General features: G+C 59.6%; 1 protein-coding gene across 3 annotated transcripts; it reads left to right on the top strand.

Annotated features, from left to right (window-relative positions):
* Nucleotides 1–467: 467 nt before the first annotated feature.
* Nucleotides 468–19288, top strand: FRMD6 (FERM domain containing 6). Of its 3 annotated transcripts, none has more exons than XM_072864798.1 (14): nucleotides 468–601; nucleotides 9486–9668; nucleotides 10437–10527; nucleotides 10790–10932; nucleotides 11621–11697; nucleotides 12508–12694; nucleotides 13956–14111; nucleotides 15119–15184; nucleotides 15293–15361; nucleotides 15550–15724; nucleotides 16559–16894; nucleotides 17014–17139; nucleotides 17859–17950; nucleotides 18089–19288. In XM_072864798.1, exons 2-14 carry the CDS (start codon nucleotides 9570–9572, stop codon nucleotides 18371–18373), a joined length of 1902 nt encoding a protein of 633 aa, XP_072720899.1. In that variant the 5' UTR covers nucleotides 468–601; nucleotides 9486–9569; the 3' UTR covers nucleotides 18374–19288. The 3 variants fall into 3 exon arrangements, with proteins under 3 accessions (XP_072720899.1, XP_072720900.1, XP_072720897.1); XM_072864799.1 differs by having other exon boundaries at nucleotides 476–597; nucleotides 10790–10869; XM_072864796.1 differs by having other exon boundaries at nucleotides 476–597.
* Nucleotides 19289–20041: the final 753 nt, after the last annotated feature.

The following is a 20041-nucleotide window of genomic DNA, read 5'->3' as shown; positions in this document are numbered from 1 at the left end:
CCCCGGGAGATGCCCGGGGCCCCCCCGGAGGCCGCCCAGCTCCTCTCCCCGGGCATGTTCGGGCGGGGACGTTCTCTGGGGACGGCATGTGCTCTGGGGAGGCTCGGGTCCCCTCCCGGGAAATGCTCAGGTCCCCCGGGGACGGTGCCCGTGGGCCCTCCCCGGGGCGCTGCTCGGGTCCCTTCCAGGGCAGGTTCGCGTTCCCCCAGGGGAACGCGGGACCCCCGGGACCGGGACCGGGACCGGGGCGGGGGGGATGCCCGACTTCCCGCAGCCCCCTCGGGGCAAGCGCTCGGCTCCCCTCGCCGGGGCCGGGGGGGAGTTGCTCGGGTCCCTCCGGGCCTCCTCGCTCCCCTCCCCGGGGCTGCCCGGTTCCTCCCCCCGGCCGTCCCGGGGACCGCGCTCAGGCGGGGGGCGGCGCCGGTGCCGCTCGGGGCGGTGCGGCCCGGGAAGGGGCGGGGGCGGCGGGCAGGGCTGGGCTGGGCTGGGCACGGCTCCGCTGGGCTCGGCTCGGCTCGGCTCGGCTCGGCTCGGCACGGCACGGCAGGGGCTCGGCAAGGCAGGGCTCGGCAGGCAGCGCGGTCCCCGGAGCCGCAGGTAGGTGCGTGCCCGGCGCCCGGCGCTCCCGGCCCGGCTTAGCCCGGCCCGGCTTAGCCCGGCCCGGCCCGGCTCGGCTAGACCCAGCTCGGCGGAGCTGCCGCGCTCCCGGCCCGGCGCGGCACCCGCCCGCCCGGGGCTGCCGCGGGTGGGCCCGGCGTGGGGCGGCGTGGGGCCGGCGCGGCTGCTTGTTGCGCTCGGGGATGAGTTGGTGCCGGAGAAGTGCGAGAGGCTCCGGCTGCAGGAATGCGAGTCATTTCCTCCGCCCGCCCGCGGGGAGCTGAAGGCGAACGGCGGCCGAGCTGCTCCGCCGGACCTCGGCCCGGCCCCGCCACGGCCCCGCCCGCCGCTCGCCCGCGGGCTGTGCGCCCCGGGGCCACGCTCGCCCACGGGCCCCCTCGCCCTGGGACCCCTTGCTCGCGGGTCACGCTCGCCCACGGGCCCCCTCGCCCCTGGGACGCCCTGCTTGCGGGTCACGCTCGCCCACGGGTCCCCTCACCCTGGGACCCCTTGCTCATGGGTCACACTTGCCCACGGGCCCCCTTGCCCCTGGGACCCTCTGCTCATGGGTTACACTTGCCCACGGGTCCCCTTGTCTGTGGGACCCCTTGCTTGCGGGTCACACTCGCCCACAGGTCCCCTTGTCTGTGGGACCCCTTGCTCATGAGTCACACTCGCCCACGGGTCCCCTCGCCCTGGAACCCCTTGCTCATGTGTCACACTCACCCACAGGTCCCCTCTCCCCTGGGACCCCTTGCTTGTGGGTCATGCTTGCCCACAGGCCCTCTCACTCGTGGGACCCCTTGCTTGCGGGTCACACTTGCCCATGGGCCCTCTCACGTGTGGGACCCCTTGCTCGTGGGTCACACTTGCCCATGGGCCCTCTCGCCCCTGGGACCCCTTGCTTGTGAGTCATACTTGCCCACAGGTCCCCTCACCCATGGGTCACACTCACCGGTGGGTACCCTCACCCATGGGGACCCTTGCTCATGGGTCATACTCACTCCTAGATCACACTCACCCATGGATCCCCTTGCCCCTGGGTCACACTCACCCACGGGTCCCCTCACCTGTGGGTCACGCTCACCCACAGATCCCCTCGTCAGTGGGTCCCCTTACCCATGGGTCACACTGACCCGTGGGTCGCCTTGTCCACGGGTCCCCTTGCCTGTGGATAAGACTTGCCCATGGGTCACACTCACCCACAGATCCCCTCACCCCTGGGTCACACTCACCCACAGGTCCCCTTGCCTGCAGGACCCTTCGTTCCTGGCTCTCACGTGCCAACATGTCCCCTCACCTGTGGGACCCCTTGCTCATGGGCCACGCTCACCCATGGGTTCCATCACCCCAGGGCCACACTCACCAGTGGGTCTTCTCACCCATAGGTCCCCTCACCCGAGAGTCCTCTTGTCTGTGAGACCTCTTTTCCATGGGTTGCATTCACCCGTGGGTCCCCTTGCCCATGGGTTGCACTTGCCCATGGGACCCCTCACCCGTGGGCCACGTCACTTGTTGGTCCCCTCACCCGTGGTCCTCTTGGCTGTGGGTTGTGCTTGCCGATGGGATCCCTCACTCATGGGTCCCATCATCTGTGGGTCCCCTCACCCATGGGTCCCCTCACCCATGGATCCTCCTGTTTCTGGGTCACAGTCACCTTTGGGACCCCCTCGTCCATGGGCCCCACTCACCCATGGGTGCCCCCCCATGGGTTGGCCGTGGGGGTGCCGTGGCTCGGCGCGCAGGCTGATGCCTGGAAGTGCCGCTGATGGTCTTCTCCGTGTTTCCCACCGGGGATGCGAATCCCCGCCGGGTTCTGGAAGTGGCGAGGATAAACCCATGCACTGGGCTTTAACTGACACCGTGCCCTCGTGGCAGCAAGGACATCGGGGCTGAGGTTTCCCAGGACCATGCTTGGTGTTCCCGTGTCCTTTGACTCGCACGTGGGAGTAAAGCGGTGCCCGTCCCTGCTGTGCCCCCGGCCCCCCGCCACCTTTGCTGTTGTCTTGCAGTCCTGAATCAGCTTTTTTTTCCTGCTCACGGCCGATGTGTTCCTGGGCATGAGGATTTTTTTTCCCTCTCAGCCAAACTCTGCTTTTCCAGAGATGCTTCGGCGTGGCACTGATGGAGCTGGGTACGCAGGGCTTTGCTGCTCTGCTAATTCCCGGGCTGGTTTGTGTCGGTGTTTTTCCACGGGGCTCGCTCGCCCTCTCCAATTCTTGGATAGAGCGAGGATTAATTCACGCTCTCTTGCTTGAAAGCGATGTTGTTTCGTTTAAAACTCCCAGTCCCGAAGGCGTATTGGGGTTTGGTTATAGGTACTGGCTTTTTACTATCGTTTTGTAAAGGGGTTTCTTTTTTTAAACTGGGTTTATTCAGGCTCTTTAAACCCGGAGTCTGTAAGCAATTATTCCATTACATGAAAGTCAGTACGCTGAAAAAGATTAATTCAGACCAGATGTAAAAATAAATGTGAATTTCAAATTAAGATGATGTCAGCTCCCTCCTGCTAAAAAAAAAAAAGCAGCCTTTGGACTCCAGATGGAGTACACAAGTGATGGCGGCGGTTAAAATATCTGCCTGCTTCTTAATTGAGTTTTATGCTTTTTTTTTTTCTTGTCTGAAAAGCGGGCTTAGGATATTTTTCAAACCAAAAAAAAAAAAACCAACCTCAAACGTTTTTCCCCGTTGCTGCTGGGGCAGGGAAGTTTATATGGAGGCTTTGGCGTGGCCGAGGAGCTCTCCCAGCCGGAGAACCGGAGAGCGGCACTGCTGGGGGAAGACAAATCTCCTCTCTGCCCGCTCCAGGATTAAAAAAAAGTAACTTGGTTTGGCTTCGTTTTGCCAGATCTGGAGCCGGGGGCGAGGACGCCGTGGACCGCAGCGGGGGCAGCGGGGGCTCTGGATAGTCCAGGCGCGGTTACGGGCGTTTCGGCATAAAATGGAGTTGGTTTTCGGGCTCTCGGCTGTCTGCAGAGCGCTTCACATCCTTTTTTATTTCCTCCTCCTCATGTCCATAAAGCACTGCGCGTTTCCCGGAGCAGGGATGGCTTTGGGCGCTGATCCCGCGTAGGGGAGCGTGCCCGGGAGCCGGGGGACGGGGCTCCCCAAAAGCACTTTCCCCTGGGAAGGAGAGGTTTGCCCAGGGCCGGAGCACCTTGAGGGGGTTTTATTAAATAAGGATGCCCGTGGCTTGGAAACTCGGGTGTGGGGATGCGGGACGGTGACACTGGCCCTTACGGCTGCTTTGTGGTCCAGAGAGCAGATCCCGTGGCCAAAGCCCAGGGCCAAATCCCAAGGGATTTAGGGATGCTGCTGGCAGCGTGGGCTGCAGCCTGCCCACGGAGCGGGGAGCGAAGGCGCTGCTTCGCGTCCACGTGCCTCCTTCGGAGCGATGCCTGCGGTCCCGGGAGCTGCACTGGGGCACTGGGGAGTTTTAGCTTGTTGCTGGCGATGCCAGGGGATGGTTCATAAAGCTCCCGGGAATGCGGCAGGGGACAGGATCCGGAGCCACACGCCCCATCGGGACGTGGGGTGCCCAGCGGGGCTCTGTGCTGGCCCCGAGCACGCTCTCCCCCAACCTGGTCTTGATGCGACTGGATGCTCTTAGCAGATATTGCTCTAATCCCGAAGGCTCAGGGTAAAGCTTTCCGGAAGGAAATAAAATGGAAGGGGCTGGTTCGATAACAGAAGAGGAAGAGCAGGCGCCATCCCTCCCTCGCTGGAGCCTGTGCCAGGCAAAATCCATTTCTGTGTGCATCCTCGGCGGAGGCCGGGCAGCTTTATTTATTTTTTAGTGCACCAAAGTAAGGGAATGAAGAGGCCTGGAATGGCTGTGCCGTGGGGTTGCAGGCGGATGGAAAATCAACCCTTCCAGGCCGGATTCAGCTCCGTGCATGGCAGAAGGATGGGCAGGGGGAGCGGTTTCCCAAGCTGCCGTGGCTCGGCCCGTGTCTCCCCGTGCCCCGATGTGATGTCCCACGGAGCTCATCCCCGGCGCTGGCTGCGATTGCAGCTGTGACACAAATAGGAGGTGGCAGAGGGGCCGTTATCCCATTTTTGGGATGATGCGCTTGGCTCAGCCCTTTGTGGCCGTCCCCGGGTGTCCTCAGCGCCCGCTCTGCCCGTTGGTGTTGTCCCATCGCAGCACCCAAAGGGGAGGAAGAAGAGGAGGAAGAAGAGGAGTGTTGCAGAGGTGGAGATGGGCGAGCTCCTGGGGGGACCTTCCTTGCAGAGGCTTTTTGGACACCTCCAGCGCTCGGGGGCATCTGCTGGGGCTGGTGGGGCTGGCCCCCGGCTGCCCAGGCTGAGTTTCCAGCATCCAAATAGCTTTTGTGGCGGATGAAGTAATGTAATATTTATAACCGAGTCCTTTTTCCCAGTGAAGGTCTCTTTCATCTGCCTCTCTTCATTAGGAGGAAACTGTTGAGTTCATGAAGAATTGGAGACGATTTTAATTACGGGGCAACCACAAGCAGGAATTAATCTAGCTTTTGGGTTAATAGAGACTGCATTAAGTGACGGCCTTAAAACTTGTAATAACAGCTCGCACATACCTGCGCCCTGTGATGTGGGGTAAAACCGACTCTAAACTCTTAAAAACAAGAAATTCCTGCCCTGTGAATTCATCTTCCCATCTCGCTCTGCACTTTGGGCAGCCTCTCGCTGCGGGACGGCCCGTGTGGATCCCGTGCCGAATCCCTTCCCTCGCCCCTTTGGTGGCTCGGGAGGGCAGGAACAAAAGCCTGGCGATGGGTTAGATGGCTGATAGGGCAGAATTTTTTTAAAAATGGATATTTTGGCAAGGGGAGGATGAATTTGAGTGATGGAGAAATGGGCTGGATCTGTTTGGGGGCTGGGGGTTGCGGCCGGGTTGGGCAGTCGGCGCTGTGATGGTCCGGTGGGTACCATGGGGGTACAAACCTGACCCAAACCCGCGGGCACGGAGACCCAGCCGCTTCTTTTAAATGTAATTAAATACGCGGAGGGGGGAAGAAACGCTGCACATGCAAACCAGCCTCCCTTCGCATGCACAGAAGCAGCACGCTTGCTTCTTTGGAAGAAAACCCCACCTCAGCCGGCAAGTTCAAGCGATGTTAAATCCCCAACCGTGGAATTGCATCCAAATTTATATTTCCTATGAGAGCCTGGCACGCTGCTCCGGCACCTCCGTCTGAACCGGGCCCAGCCTCTGCCTGCCCTCGGCCGTGTTTGCAAGACCCCGTGCTGAATAAATCCCCCGCCGAGTCAGCAGCGACGGCCCGAGCTGCTTTTCCAAGCTGCGCCGGCCGGCAGGTTTATTGCACGATGTTTTCTTTACAGCAGAGCTTTGCGACGGGGTTTATCCCGTGGCGTGGGTACCAGGGAGGGAGACGGTATTCCAGGAGCCGGGGCTAAAAAACACGGTGGATCGAGGGATTTTCTCCGCGTAGCCCCGGAGTTACAAGGCGCGTACGGGGTTTGCAGTGCATTTCTATGGAGTTTTAATGGTCTTTTCCCTATAGCAGGGAAAGCACAGCTGGAAGACCTGGATCTCCCAGCACTGCGGAGGCTGATCCATGCTCAAGTCCTGATTCCCAGTGAATTCCCAGTGAATTTTTCCAGCTGGCTTTGCTCTCCAGATGGAAAACCCCTTGCAAAACTGCCCGGGGTGGAGGTTGCCGCTTGGGCTGCGGGGTGACCCGTGTCACCCCCCGGCGCGGCGTTCCAGGGGAAATCCCAATCCCAGGCTCTTTCCAGCTCGGAGCCGGGCACGTTCATTGCCTCATGCCGGTGCTTGCGCCGGAGCAGAAGCAACTCGACGAGGGCAGCGGCGCGGGGTTCCGGGGAATCAAAGCTGACATTGTAGGAATGAGCAGCAGATGCTCGGAAAGAATTTGCCGGCGTCTGGCCGAGGCTGCTGGAGGCACATCGCCCTGGAAAGGGCTTTTTGTGCCCGCTTGCTAAATCTGCCGCAGCTCCAGCTCGCAGAGGGCTGGCAGAGCCCCCGGGGAAGCTCCAGGAGCTGGGGGGGGGGTCTCACAAAGCCACCGGCCACCCCCATGGTGCCCTCTGCAGAGAGTGAGGTCATCTGATGGGGCGTTAGCGCTCAGCAGCAGGAACTGGAAAATTTTATATACAAATACCAAAATACATGGGTTTTTTTTTTTTCCTCTGGTGTTTTGCTTGCTCTCGCAGGTAGGGCCCTGCAGAGCTGCTGCTGGGGGAGATGTTTTCTTTGGCTGCGACGGTGCCGTCCCCGCTGAGCCGTGCGATGCCCGTGCTCCGCTGACGCCAGCTCGTGTGTTTTAATCCCTGATGCTCAGGGACCAATTCAGGCTGCAGGAGGAGGAGTAAATATATTGACTGGCATGGGAACGACCAGCCCCGGGATGCCAAGAGCAGCGTGGTGCCGCGGGGAAGCTCTCCCGGGGGACCCTCAAGCTGCACGATGGGGCCCGATGCCCAGCCCCTGCCTGGTTTTTAGAGGCAGTTTGGAGGCAGCGAGGTGATGAGCTGTGACACCGGGGTTTTTTGCCAGCACCCTGAAGACTTGGTTTCATTTCCAAGTGTTTTTAGGAAGGTGTTTTCCTCGGGGATCCCCCTGCGAGCAGGGCTTGGTGTAGAGGCTGTGGCCGAGGAGGGACCCATTGCCAACCGGCTGCTCCGGGCTCGTTCCCGTGGCAGGGATGCTGCGGGGCCCCGGCCGTGCGGTGCTGGCAGCAGAGAATAACCTCCTGGTGGTGGTTTTACCAATAAATCGGGGCAGTTTGTGCCTGTGGCTGTGGTTGTGAGCTGGCTGTAGCCCACGGGGCTGTGGTGGGAAGATGCTTTGGTGCACCCGTTGGGCTGCTGCAGGAGACCTTTGGGTGGGAGCAGGGTGCAGAGGGTGCTGGAGGGTGCCCCGGGGCACAGCTGCTTTGCTGGGGACGCAGCACCCTCCCTGCCACAGCCTGTGCAAGTCGCTTCACGCCCAGCCCGGCGCTGGTGTACGAGAGCTGCCGGGTGCCTGGCCGGGGCGAGGACGTTTGCCAAATACCTTCAGCCCCGTTTTGTTCACCGCTGTGATTTTTAATGAACCTTGAAACGAAGCCGTCCGCCGCGCTGTTTGCTCCCGGTTGGGGTCAATCGTGTCTGGGCATGGCCGCGACGCACAGCCGCGGCACACGGATACAATACACGGCCACGATGTACACATGCAGTGCATGGCCACGATGCGCAGCTGCAATGCGGAGATGCAATACGTGACCATGATGCACAGATGCAAGGCATAGCCACAATGCACGGGTGCAACGCACAGATGCAGTGCCTGGCCACGATGCACGGCCACAATGCATAAATGCAGTGCACGTGTAATGCATAGCCATGCATCCACGATGCATGGCCACAATGCACAAATGCAGTGCACAGATGCAGTGCACGGCCACGATGCATGGCCGCAATGCAGACATGTCATGCGTAGTCACAATGCACAAATGCAATGCACAAATGCAATGCACGGGTGTAATACATGGCTATGATGCACGGATGCAATGCACAAATGCAATGCACGGGTGTAATACATGGCCATGATGCACGGATGCGATGCACAGCCACGATGCATGGCCACAATGCATGGGTACAATACATGGCCACGATGCGCGGCCACCATGCACAAGTGCAATGCACAGATGCAATACTTGGCCACAATGCACCACTACAATGCATGGATGCGATGCATAGGTGCAATGCATGACCATGATGCACGTCTGTGATACATGGATGCAATGCATGGCCGTGATGCACTGCCACAACACATGGATGCAATGCATGGCCACAATGCACAGCCGTCATGCACGGATGTAATGCATGGCCACGACGCACTGCCACAATGCACGCATGCAATGCATGGCCACAACGCACGGCCGTGATGCACGGATGCAATGCAGGGCCGTGCGGCACAGCTGCGCGGGGCCTCGGTGCTGCAAGCCCAGGGTGGCGTGGTGAGAGAGCATCACCTCTGGATTTCCCAACTTCTGCAAAACCTAACACAAAGTCACCTCAGGGCACTTTTTTTCCCCTGCTGTACAAATATGCAAGTTAAACTGTTTTGGAAGCCAAAGGCATTTTCATTTAGACCAAAGCAAATATTTGGTGAAGAGGGAGACACTATACTGTCCTCAGTGCCAGCATAAATCTATGGGTTAGAGAAAGGGTGAACTAGTTTAGAGTTGCGTCATGCATGCATTTGTGTCCCTGGGGATGGTCGTGGGGTAAAAAGGGCTTAAGGAATATTTGCCCTTGAAAATAAGGCAAAACCGAATTGCCTGGGGTTAGTGCTAGGAGGGATTCACCCGCTCGGCCCCGGTATGGATTTAGGCGAATGCTGGGAAATGGCAAGAGACGGCGATTCCCATCTGCAAATCACTGTTAGCGCTCGCCTTGGTTTTATTTAACCCCTGTGAAGAGCTGGAGCTGGGGGAGGTGACGCTGGAGGGGACGCGGGGGTCCTGCTGTGGGACCCCGCACCGGCCCCTCGCCTTTCTGCTGCTGGCAGCAAAACCTCCCGCGCCGCTGCCGCTCCGCTCCTCGCCGGCAGAGCCGGGTTTGTTCCCAGCGGATAGACTTTTATTTTTTTTAATGATGCCAGGAAAGCCTTTCCTGAGGTTTTTCTGAACCCCAGCCGGGAGAATAAAACTGCTGGGTCAGGTTTTTTGGGCTCGGCTGCGATCCTGCGCTGCCCTAACCGCGGCGCCGGGGTTGGGATGCGGGGTAACCGTGGCGGGGTGCTCTCGGGGGTTTCGGGGTGTCCCCTGTGACCCCCCCACTTCTGGGGGACGTGGTGGGGGGTGGCAAGGATGCCCACCCACATCGGGGTGCGGGAAGCCGGGGGTGCCGTGCACGGGGCTCAGCCCCCCTCTCGCCCGCAGGGATGGCGCCCGCGGGGACCGAGGCCACCCCGGCCCGCTGGTGAGGTGTCCGCCGCCTGCCCCGAGCCCCGAGCCCGGACCACGATGAACAAACTGACCTTCCACAACAACAGAGTCATGCAGGACCGCCGCAGCGTTTGCATCTTCCTCCCCAACGACGACTCCCTCAACATCATCATCAACGTAAGGCGGCACGGGGGCCAGGGAAAACCCCCTGAGCACCGATGTTTTCATCGCACCCAGGGGCTTGCAACCGGGTGCATTTGCAAGCTCTGGTTTTAAGTTTGAGCCTGCCTGTTCTCGCCCTGCCAGAGGAATGCACACGAATTATTCCCCCTGAAGGCTGTGGCAAGGTTTTACGCTCCCCTGCTTCTCCTCCTTGACTCGATGTGCTGCTGGCAGCGCTGGGATTTCCAGCGGGTGACCTGCCACGTGCCAGCCCACGGGGCGGCACGACGAGGAGCGGGCAGTCCTTCCTCCTTGAGTCCTCGCTCCACGCATCTATTGCGGATGGCAGTTTGGCCGCTTGTACCCCAGCAAATAAGCAGGAGGGGGATTTGGCTCTGATTCAGATGTCGTATTTAACATAAAATTCCTCCACTTTTTTTTTTTTTTAATTCCCCACCACCCAATATGCTGTTTTCTGCCCCCAAAGCCATCTCCCCCGTGCCGGGCTGGTTGCAGCGAGGTCTCCACCGCCGCCCGCTGCTCTCGAGCTGCCCTGTGCTCCCCTGCGCATCCCATCCCTGGGAGAGCTCCGGTCCTGCACCCCGGGGTGGGAGCCGGCTTTTGGGGACTTACCTGTCAGTCCCATGGAAAAAATGAGCCCCACAGCCCCGCCTGTCACCCCCAGTCCTGCTCAGGGACCCGGTGGGGGGTTTGGTGCTGCCTGCCCGGCTCGGCTCCCCGGCTGGCAGATGCAGTGGGAACCGCGTGTGGGTTTTTTTGCAGGTGAAGATTTTGTGCCACGAGTTACTGGTGCAGGTGTGTGACCTCCTGCGGCTGAAGGACTGTCATCTCTTCGGGCTCAGCGTCATCCAGAGTACGTCGGGGGCTTATGCCGTGGGTTCGGTACCTGTGGCCGGTCCAGCCTGATGCCGTCGCGGCTCGGCAAGGCGCGGTGCTACTGGGTCGGGGATGCATGCTTGCCCAATGGTGGGTACGAATTTACTCAGCCCTTTGGTGGCCTCTCATTAGGTGACGAGGTGGTTATGGACCCCCCCATACCACCCACCGATGGGGCAGGGCTTGGTGGGAGGCAGGGGACACGCGGGGGATGCTGATGCCACCTCTGTCCCACCCAGACAATGAGCACGTGTACATGGACCTGGCCCAGAAACTCTACAAGTACTGCCCCAAGGAGTGGAAGAAGGAGGCCAGCAAGGTCAGCGGTGAGGTCTTGCATGGAGAGCTGACGGCAGTAAGGCCACCTCTGTCCCCATCGCAGGTCACTTCCAGGACACGGGAAAACGCAGCCGAGGGGCGGGGGGGGGGGGTGAGGGGGGGGGTGACACTTGGCTGTTAGCCAGCGCGGGGCGGGGGGACAGGCGTGCAAAACAAAACCTGGATGATGTTTTTGATGGCCATCACCCCAAGTGCCACCACACGCCCCAGCTGGGGACGCGTCCTCCGTGCTCCCCACCCCGGCGGTGGGAATTTTTTCCTCCCTCGTTTCCTTATATTCCAGCAGAATTTTTAAGGTGGCCCTTTCTTCCAGTTTCTAAAATCAAGCATTTGGCTTTTTTTCCCCCCAAAGCAGCTTTTAATTATTTCAATGCAATGTGCCAAGGGGGTTGGTGTGAAGGCTCCTGCGCTGGCACTGAGACGGGGACTGGTGGGTGACAGGCTGGGGAGGGACAGCGGCACTGGGGGGCTGCAGACCCCTGGGGGTCTCCAACCCAGCCGCCTGCTTCTCTAAATCCAAATCCCCTTCATGTTTCAGCATGTTGGGGAAAAAAATGGGTGTCTAATTCAGGAAAAAAAATGCGATCGGTGTTAGTGAGTGGCTTTCACTCCGTGGGGGCAAGGGGGTGGCTGTGATGGACCTGGCCCCGGGTGAGCCGAGGCGAGGGGCCGGGGGCTGGGGCACGATGCCGGGGTCTCCACAGGAGCCCTGAATGTCTCCTCCATTCCAGGGGATCGACCAGTTTGGCCCCCCGATGATCATCCACTTCCGAGTGCAGTACTACGTGGAGAACGGCAGGCTGATCAGGTAGGGTGCACCCACCCGTCCCCACCGCGGTGGGCACCCACCCAGGGCGAGCGGCTGGCAGGGGAGCACCCCGGGGTGCCCCTGCCTCAGCGGGATGCCGCGGGATGCCGCGGGATGCCGTGGGATGCCGCGGGATGCCGCGGGGTGCTGTGGGATGCTGTGGGATGCCGTGGGATGCTGCGGGATGCTGTGGGATGCCACAAGATGCCGCGGGATGCTGTGGGATGCCACAAGATGCCGCGGGATGCTGTGGGATGCTGTGGGATGCTGCTCGCGCACCCTTTTGGGGTCCCTCATCCCTTCCGTTGTGGCTGGGTGCCAGGGGCAGGTGGGGACACTGCTCCCAGCCAGCAAGGAGGAAGCCTTTTGGGGGGCTGGGGACATCGTGTTTAGAGTTTTGTCCCAGCTTAACCCGTGGCACGGCCTGATTTTAATTAATGTGCGTGCGTGTGGCTGGGTGGGAGCTTGAGGTCCTGTTTCGGGGAAAAAATTATTTTCAGGGTCTTGGGCGTGTGGGGACACAAGGGCATCTGCAGCATCTGCAGCCATGCAAGGATGCTGTCAGGGGTAGGGGAGCCCTGGAAATTTCAGCACAGCAAAGCGGCTGCGGTTTTGCATCACCTAATGAGAGCCCCAGCTTTAACGAACGGGGGAAAAGGGGGCAAACGACTCGGCACCCAGCCCTGCTCCCCCTGCAAGAGCTTCCCACCGGGAGGAAGGTGCCGGAGGGGTCTCCCACCCCCTGGGCTGGGTGGTGGGTGGGTGCCCGCCGGCTCCCCTCTCCTCCCCTCTCTCCTCTGCTCCCCGCAGCGACCGGACCGCACGCTACTACTACTACTGGCACCTGCGGAAGCAAGTGCTGCACTCCCAGTGCGTGCTGCGCGAGGAGGCTTATTTCCTCCTCACCGCCTTCGCCCTCCAAGCCGACCTGGGCGACTTCAAGCGCAACAAGCACTACGGGAAGTACTTCGAGCCCGAAGCCTATTTCCCCGCCTGGGTAAGCACGCCTCTCTAAGCTCGCAGGAATCCCTACGAGGCTGCCGATGCTGGGCTGCTCGGAGGCTTCCCAGGCGGCCGGCGTTCCTGCTGCCTCCCTATCTCTGGCTTAGTCCCGGTTCTTAATAACCTCTGACAACTGCGGGGCTGCACATAGCTGTGGGCAGGGAGCCTTGGGGTCGGTGTGGTGGCTGGGGCAGCCCACGCCGCTGCTGGGGATTTCCCCGTGTGCTGCAAGGGGCTTCCCTGCATGCCACGTGCCATCACGGCATCACCCCAGCCATCACCGTGTGCCCTCCCTCGGGCTTTGGAGCCCTTTGGGAACTGGCGTCCTCCGTGCTGGCAGCAGCCGTGGGTGTAGGCAGCTCCTGGGACAGTCCTGGAGGGAAACTGAGGCAGGTCACCTCTGTGGGAAACTGAGGCAGGTCACCTGGAGGGAAACTGAGGCAAGCAGAGCTGGGCGCTGGGGCGATGCCGTCCCGATGACTTTGCGCAGGAGCAGAGCAGGGAGCGGTCCCGTATTTGTGCCCATCCCTAAATGGTCCAGCCTAAATGATTCTGTGATTAACGTGGCACCTACTGCGGGCACGGCAGTGGCCCAGGCGGCTCCCAGCGGGGACCCCTTCGGCAGGGACCCCCCTCCCCGCAGCGAGGGCCTGGTGCCAGCCTCTGTGGGGTACCCAAAACGAGTCCGTTTATTACCAGACAGGTAAATATTAGTTAGAGCGGAGCAGCGAGGGGCTGTGCGGCCGCGTGTGATGTGCCCTCGGACTCCCACAGCTGAAGCTCCCCCGTGGTTCCCCGCAGCCAGGGCTGCCAGTGGATGCTGGGAAGATTTATAAAAGATGTAGGCACCGTTGCCCGCTTTATGTGCTTTCTGGGTTTTGCCCCAAATCTGCCAGCTTCTCTTTTTGTTGTACCTGTCGCTGAGGAGCAACAGCCCCGGGGCCGTGTCCCCAGCCAAGCAGGGACCCCGTGCATGGCTCTCCCTGCCCCGGCACGGGTGTCCCCAGTGGTGTGAGCTCCACGGGACGGCCACGTGGAGCAAACATGCACTTCCCAGTGGGAAATCCTGCTGGCGAGAAGTTGTTGGCTTCTCTATCTGTTTTATTTTTGCTTGCAGGTCTCCATAACGGAGCGTATTGCTCCGATTTCCCTTTTCCCTGGAAATCACTGCTGCCCGGGAGTGCCGGGGCTGGTGGCTGGCCCCGAGCAAGCACGGAGCGGCTCCCCTGGACGAGCTTCTCTTCTCCTCCAAACAGGTTGTTGCCAAGAGGGGCAAGGACTACATCCTGAAGCACGTCCCAAACATGCACAAAGATCAGTTTGCCCTGACGGCCTCCGAAGCCCATCTCAAGTACATCAAGGAGGCCGTCCGGCTGGACGACGTGGCTGTGCACTACTACAGGTTGTACAAGGTGAGCCCCGGCCGCGAGCCCAGGTTGGGTGTTGGATTCGGGACTGCTTTTTCTTGAAAGGAGCAACTGCTGAGCGATTTCTGAGGTATTTTGGGAAGAGCTGCGTTTGAATTGGCACTCGCTGGCTGGAGCAGAGCGGTCTCGAGGGCAGTGCTTCGCTCCCAGAGGCAGGGAGATGCAGCTTTTTATATTCCTGCCATTTTCTACAAGTTAAGGAGAGGCGAGAGGTTTGCTGGGGTGCGAGGAGGCAGCCGTGAGGTTTTGGGGATCTTATTTTTTGGTATCCCCTCCCTAAGAAATACACGCTGGGTTTTTCTCCTGGGAACAAAGCAATTTGTTTGCTGGGAGCTGGTGCTTCGCAAACCATTTTGTAGCATCCTGAAGTTAAAGAGAAATTTGCCTTCGGGAGAGCACAGGGAATGGCAAGTACAGAGAGCATCTGAGCACGGCAAGGGGGTACATTGTTAAAAAGGGCTGTAAAAAAAAAACCAAAACCTTGTTTCCAGCCCCCCAGGGAGATGCACATAGGGGACAGTGGCCACGTGCGTGGCTGGTGCTCCCCGTGCTGCTGCAGGCAGGCTGGGCTGCCCCACCGTCACCCGCTCTGTGCCGGTGAGGAGCAGGTTGGGCTCAAGCGTAAAAGTGCCCCAGCTCTGTTTCTGAAGGTCCTTCCAAATTTTCTGAGGTTAAACGGCTTTTCCAGACCCAAGCTGGGGTGTTTCTGGGCGGTGAGGGGGGTGGCAGGTGCCTGGGACGGTGTTAGGGGACGCGAGCGGGTGGGGTGTGTGCGTCATTAGTTAAATGGTTGGACTCGATGATCTTAAGGGTCTTTTCCAACCTAAATGATTCTGTGATTAATGTGGCACCTACCGCCTGCGGCTGATGTTGCTGCGCGGGAGATGGGCTGATTAGAGGAGGATACCTGGGCTGGGGAGGAGGGGGGGCAGATTTATCCACTTCGTGCTGCAAATTGTGTATTTAAAACCATCAAATTTTTTCCTCCTTAGGACAAAAGGGAGGTGGAGGCCTCCCTAACGCTGGGGCTGACGACACGGGGCATCCAGATCTTCCAGGTAGGTGGCTGAGCGAGGGCGACGGCTCGGCTCCCTGCCCGCTGCTGGGCAGGCGTGGGCAGCCCCTGCCGGCATCCTCAGCTGGGCCTGCCTCTCTTCTTTTTGCAGAACTTGGATGAAGAAAAGCAGCTGCTCTATGACTTCCCCTGGACAAACGTGGGGAAACTGGTGTTCGTGGTGAGTGCCACCATCTCCAGGCAGAGCATCTCCGCCTGTGGGCTCTGATTTGGGCACGGGGTGGTGTGGCACAGACCTCAAGCGGGGTGATTGCAAACTGGGGGGTTAATAGGGGGGCTGCAACAGGACTGGGTGAGAATCGAGAGTATTTTTCTCTCCGGAGCTGATGTTCCCCCTCTCCCACGTAGGGCAAGAAGTTTGAGATCCTGCCAGACGGGCTGCCCTCGGCCAGGAAGCTCATCTACTACACGGGCTGCCCGCTGCGCTCCCGCCACCTCCTGCAGCTGCTCAGCAGCAGCCACCGCCTCTACATGAACCTGCAGCCCGTCCTGCGCCAGGTCCGCAAGCTGGAGGAGAACGAAGGTCGGTGCCCCCCCCCGGGACGCAAATCCCACCAGTGCCGGGCTCCCACCCGGCTTTTCTGTCTGCACGAGCACCCTGTGCCAGCCCCGTAGCCGGGAGCGTGTCGGGGGGTGGCTGTCCCCACGTCCCCCCTCGACTGTGCGTCGGTGCGCCCTGGCCCTGCCCGACAGGCAAACGCTCCCCGGACTGGGCTGGGTGCCCACAGACCCCCCGGCCGCTTAGGCACAAGCCCCGCTGCGGTCCCTGATGGCCCAGTTCTCCCCAGTGCCTCAATGCAGCGCTTCCCAGTGCCCCGCATCCCACCTCCAAGGTCAGAAAGCCCTTGTGCAAATGTAAGATCTTCCTCCTCATCTTCCTCTTTCCCCTCCTCATCTTCCTCTTTCCCCTCCTCATCTTCCTCTTTCTCCTCCTCATCTTCCTCTTTCCCCTCCTCCTCCTCTTCCTCCTCCTCTTCCTCCTCCTCATCTTCTTCCTCCTATTCTTCCTCCTCATCTTCTTCCTCCTCTTCTTCCTCCTCCTCATCATCTTCTTCCTTCTCTTTTTTTTCCTCCTCCTCATTTTCTTCCTCCTCCTTCCTCCTCTTCCTCTTCTTCCTCTTCCTCCTCATCCTCCTTTGGAGGGTGGCACAGCACAGAGCACAGCAGGTTTGAGGCTCCCCCCCCCCCCATCCCCAAATGCCACCGGGACAGGGCTGGCTCCTGCTGTGCCACCCCGCTGGGCTTGGGTGACAGTGTCCCTGGGTGGGGACACTGGGGCCATGCCCTTCCCGGGGGGGCCAGGGCACCCCGTGGATTTGGGGTGCAGGCTGCCAACGGCGTGCCGCTGGCCTCGCAGAGAAGAAGCAATACCGCGAGTCGTACATCAGCGACACCCTCGACCTGGACATGGAGCAGCTGGAGAAGCGCTCGCGGGCCAGCGGCAGCAGCGCCGGCAGCATCCGGCACAAGCGCCTCTCTCGGCACTCCACCGCCAGCCACAGCAGCTCCCACACCTCGGGCATCGAGACCGACCCCAAACCCAGGGAGATGGGGCCCGAGGATGGCTTCTCGGGCGCCGGTGCCCACCGCAAGCTGAAGACCTGCAGCTCCATGACCAGCCATGGCAGCTCCCACACCTCCGGGGTGGAGAGCGGTGGGAAGGACCGGCTGGAGGAGGACTCCCAGGATGATGGTGAGACGCCAGCTGCCCTGAGCACCGGCTTTTCGGCTTGGGTCTCACCGGGTAATTGGGTTGGAGGGTGCTCTGAAGGTGCACATCAATGACTCGTCCCGCCTCCTCCCCGCCTGCAGAAATCGAGATGCTGGTGGATGACCCCCGGGAGCTGGAGCAGGCTGGCGAGATGGAGGTGAGCCCCGACATGTGCGTCTACATCACGGAGGACATGCTGCTGTCGCGCAAGTTCAACGGGCACTCGGGTAAGGTGGCGGCCGCTTTTATTTCTGATTCCCCAATGCACGTCACACCTTTGGTGCTCGGCAGAGCAAAATCAGCCCGAGGCATCCATTTGGGACGCTGGGAAAAGCCGTTCGCCCGGTGGGTCGAAGGAGAGATGGGGTAAATTTGGTGAAGCTTTAAAAAGAAGGGGTTGCCCGGGAAAGGTGCAGGTTTTACTCGGAGCAGGACTGATGCTCCATGCAGCCGCCCTGTGGCACAGGGGTGGGTGCCCAGGCATGCCGGGTTATTTGGAGATACCCGGGGACGATGGCAGGAGCTGCCCGCAGGCGATGGACATAGTTCCGGCAACGTTCTCAATTGCTGCCCCCCCTGCTCTCATTTTCATGACAACCCCTCGCTTATTCCCATGAGCACAGGTGCTGTTATCACACGTGTGAGCCTGGCTTCTCCGGAGCTGTGCCTGCACCCAGAGGGTTGCCCGCATTTCCAGCTCCGTGCTGGGTGCTACTGGGAGGTCTCTGGGGTGCCAGGCTCCCCGGGGACGGCTTTGAATGCTGTTTTGGTGCAAATTTGGGACGCTTTGTAGGTAAAGCTGTTTGCAAGCGGGGCCATCGGGGCCCCGCTGAGCTGAGCCCCAAAGCAAAGGCAAGCCCCCAGGGGCAGCGGGCACGGATCCCAAGAGAGCTGAGAAGCTTCGAAATAACGTTGGCACCCTTCTCTTCCTTTCTCCCCCACGCAGGGCTCATCGTGAAAGAGATCAGCTCCTCCACCTCCAGCTCCTCGGAGACGGTGGTGAAGCTGCGGGGGCAGAGCACCGACTCCTTACCCCAGGTACGTGGTGCTGGCGGAGCTTTGGTGAAACCCAAGGTTTCACCTTTTGGTGAAAGCCCGGCTAGCACCGGGGTTTTGGGTTTCCCCGACCCCCTTGGCTCCCTGGCGGGTCCTGAGCCCCCTCTCTGCTATGCCCAGACGACGTGCAGGAAACCGAAGACGTCGACGGACCGGCACAGCCTGAGCCTGGATGACATTCGGCTCTACCAGAAGGACTTCTTGCAGCTGGCCAACCTCTGCCAGGATACGGCCCAGAGCTACACCTTCGGCTGTGCCCACGGGCTGGAGGAGGAAGGGCTCTACTGCAACGGGTGCTTGGCCCAGCAGTGCATCAACATCCAGGAGACCTTCCCTGTCAAAAGAACCAGCAAATACTTCTCGTTGGATCTCACCCACGATGAAGTCCCGGAGTTCGTCGTCTGAGCGCCGCGGGGGACAGGACTGGCTGCCCGCCCTCGGGGGGGAGCCTGGGGCTCCCTGCCCCGCATCGGGGGCCGTCAACGCCGCCTTCCCCCCGCCCCACACCGCTCCCTGCAAACCGAGGCCGTGGAAACCATTTGCACTTGGAGGATCGCCCCGACAGCGGGCGGGATGGAGACCCCCGGGCATGGCGGAGTCCCGCCGGCGGTCCCCCGGCATCCTTTCTCCTCCGGATGAGTTTGTGCAAAACACAAGTTGTCTTATTTCGACTGGGAGAAGCGCAACTCGTTTGAGCTAGCAGAAGCCAACCCATGCTTTCTCATTGCCTCGTGGCGAGGTGGCCTCTTCTCCTCCTTGCCCCCATCCTCAGCGCTGCCAGAGGCTCCGGCAGCGGCTTGGTGGCAACCGACGCCGGAGAGAAAGTGCCAAACTGTTGTGTTCGAGTCAAGCCAAAGAACTGTAAATACCCGAAAGGCCAGTATGGGGAGGGAGAATTAAGCAATAACCAGCCGGGGATCGCCGGGCAGGGGGGCCGTGCCGTGGAGGAGGGCACGGCCAGCGGCTGCTGGGGCAGGGCATCAACCCAGTTCTTCCAAACACGCGTGCTGGAGGTCAGGCCAGAGCGGTCCCAGCGAGGTGGCTGGGAGCTCTCGGAGCCGTTTGCAGCTTGGTTTTTTTCTTCTTCTTTTTTTTTTTTTTTTTTTTTTTGAGAAAGAAAACCCCAGCCAAGAAAACCAAAAGCAAAGGAGAATGGAAAAGAATAGGTCATCTGTAAGGATATTGCAATAATGCATCCCAACCTTGGAATATATAGAGATTACATATATAAATATATCAAGATATGTATGTTTATATATGTCTGGATCTGATAGACCCATTTGCATTTTACTTCTACTCTAAAATACCTTTTATACAAAGGATCTGCTTCTCTCCTTTAATGAACCATATAAACAATCATATTTTTTTCTAAGCACTAAGGTGAGAAAATAGACATTCCTCTCGAGAAGAATATGTATGCAACCGCGTTGTAAGTGTGGCTCTTCCCGGTACAGCCTCCGTTGTATTTTACCAAGGCTTTTCATGCGTCTTTAAGTCTCTTACAGTTTGAATAGTTCCGCTGAAGGATGATGGTGATGTGCTAGAAAAACCCAAGGGCGGCTTCTGAGCGTGTCCTAGGGAAGTTAACCTGCCCAGGTGTAGTATTTACCATCGGTACCGGAGGGTAAAGCATTACAGCAGCCAATATTGACAGCACAATGCCTTTTTAGTCGATATTTTTAATTAGAGTTTAGCGATTGACAGCCAAAGTTTTGCCATATTTTGATATACCACCTTTTTTTTAAACTGGAAACTTTTCTTAAAAAAAAAAAAAAATATTTTCTAAATAAGCACAATCTTATTTTTATAAGAAATGTTGGGGGAGGAAGCCGAGAAGGGGGAACTGGTACCAAAAGAAAAGGAGCATAGCTATTGGCACGGTGCAAAAAAATGGGTGTTATTGCGATAGGGGAGCTGGTAGGGGAGAGCATCGCGTGCTGCCGGGGCTCTGCACTGCGGGACCGTGGCACCGGCACAGCGTGTCCCCACCCCAGAGCTTGATCTCGCCCGGCACGAGGGATATTACGGGAAAATAATGTAGGTGGTAGCCAAAGGCTGGCGGGGCGAGCCCCT

Source organism: Ciconia boyciana, chromosome 6, assembly GCF_034638445.1.
Source record: "Ciconia boyciana chromosome 6, ASM3463844v1, whole genome shotgun sequence".
NCBI lineage: Eukaryota > Metazoa > Chordata > Aves > Ciconiiformes > Ciconiidae > Ciconia > Ciconia boyciana.
Note: the sequence above shows the minus strand (reverse complement) of the source record. Positions and strands in the feature narration are given on the sequence as shown.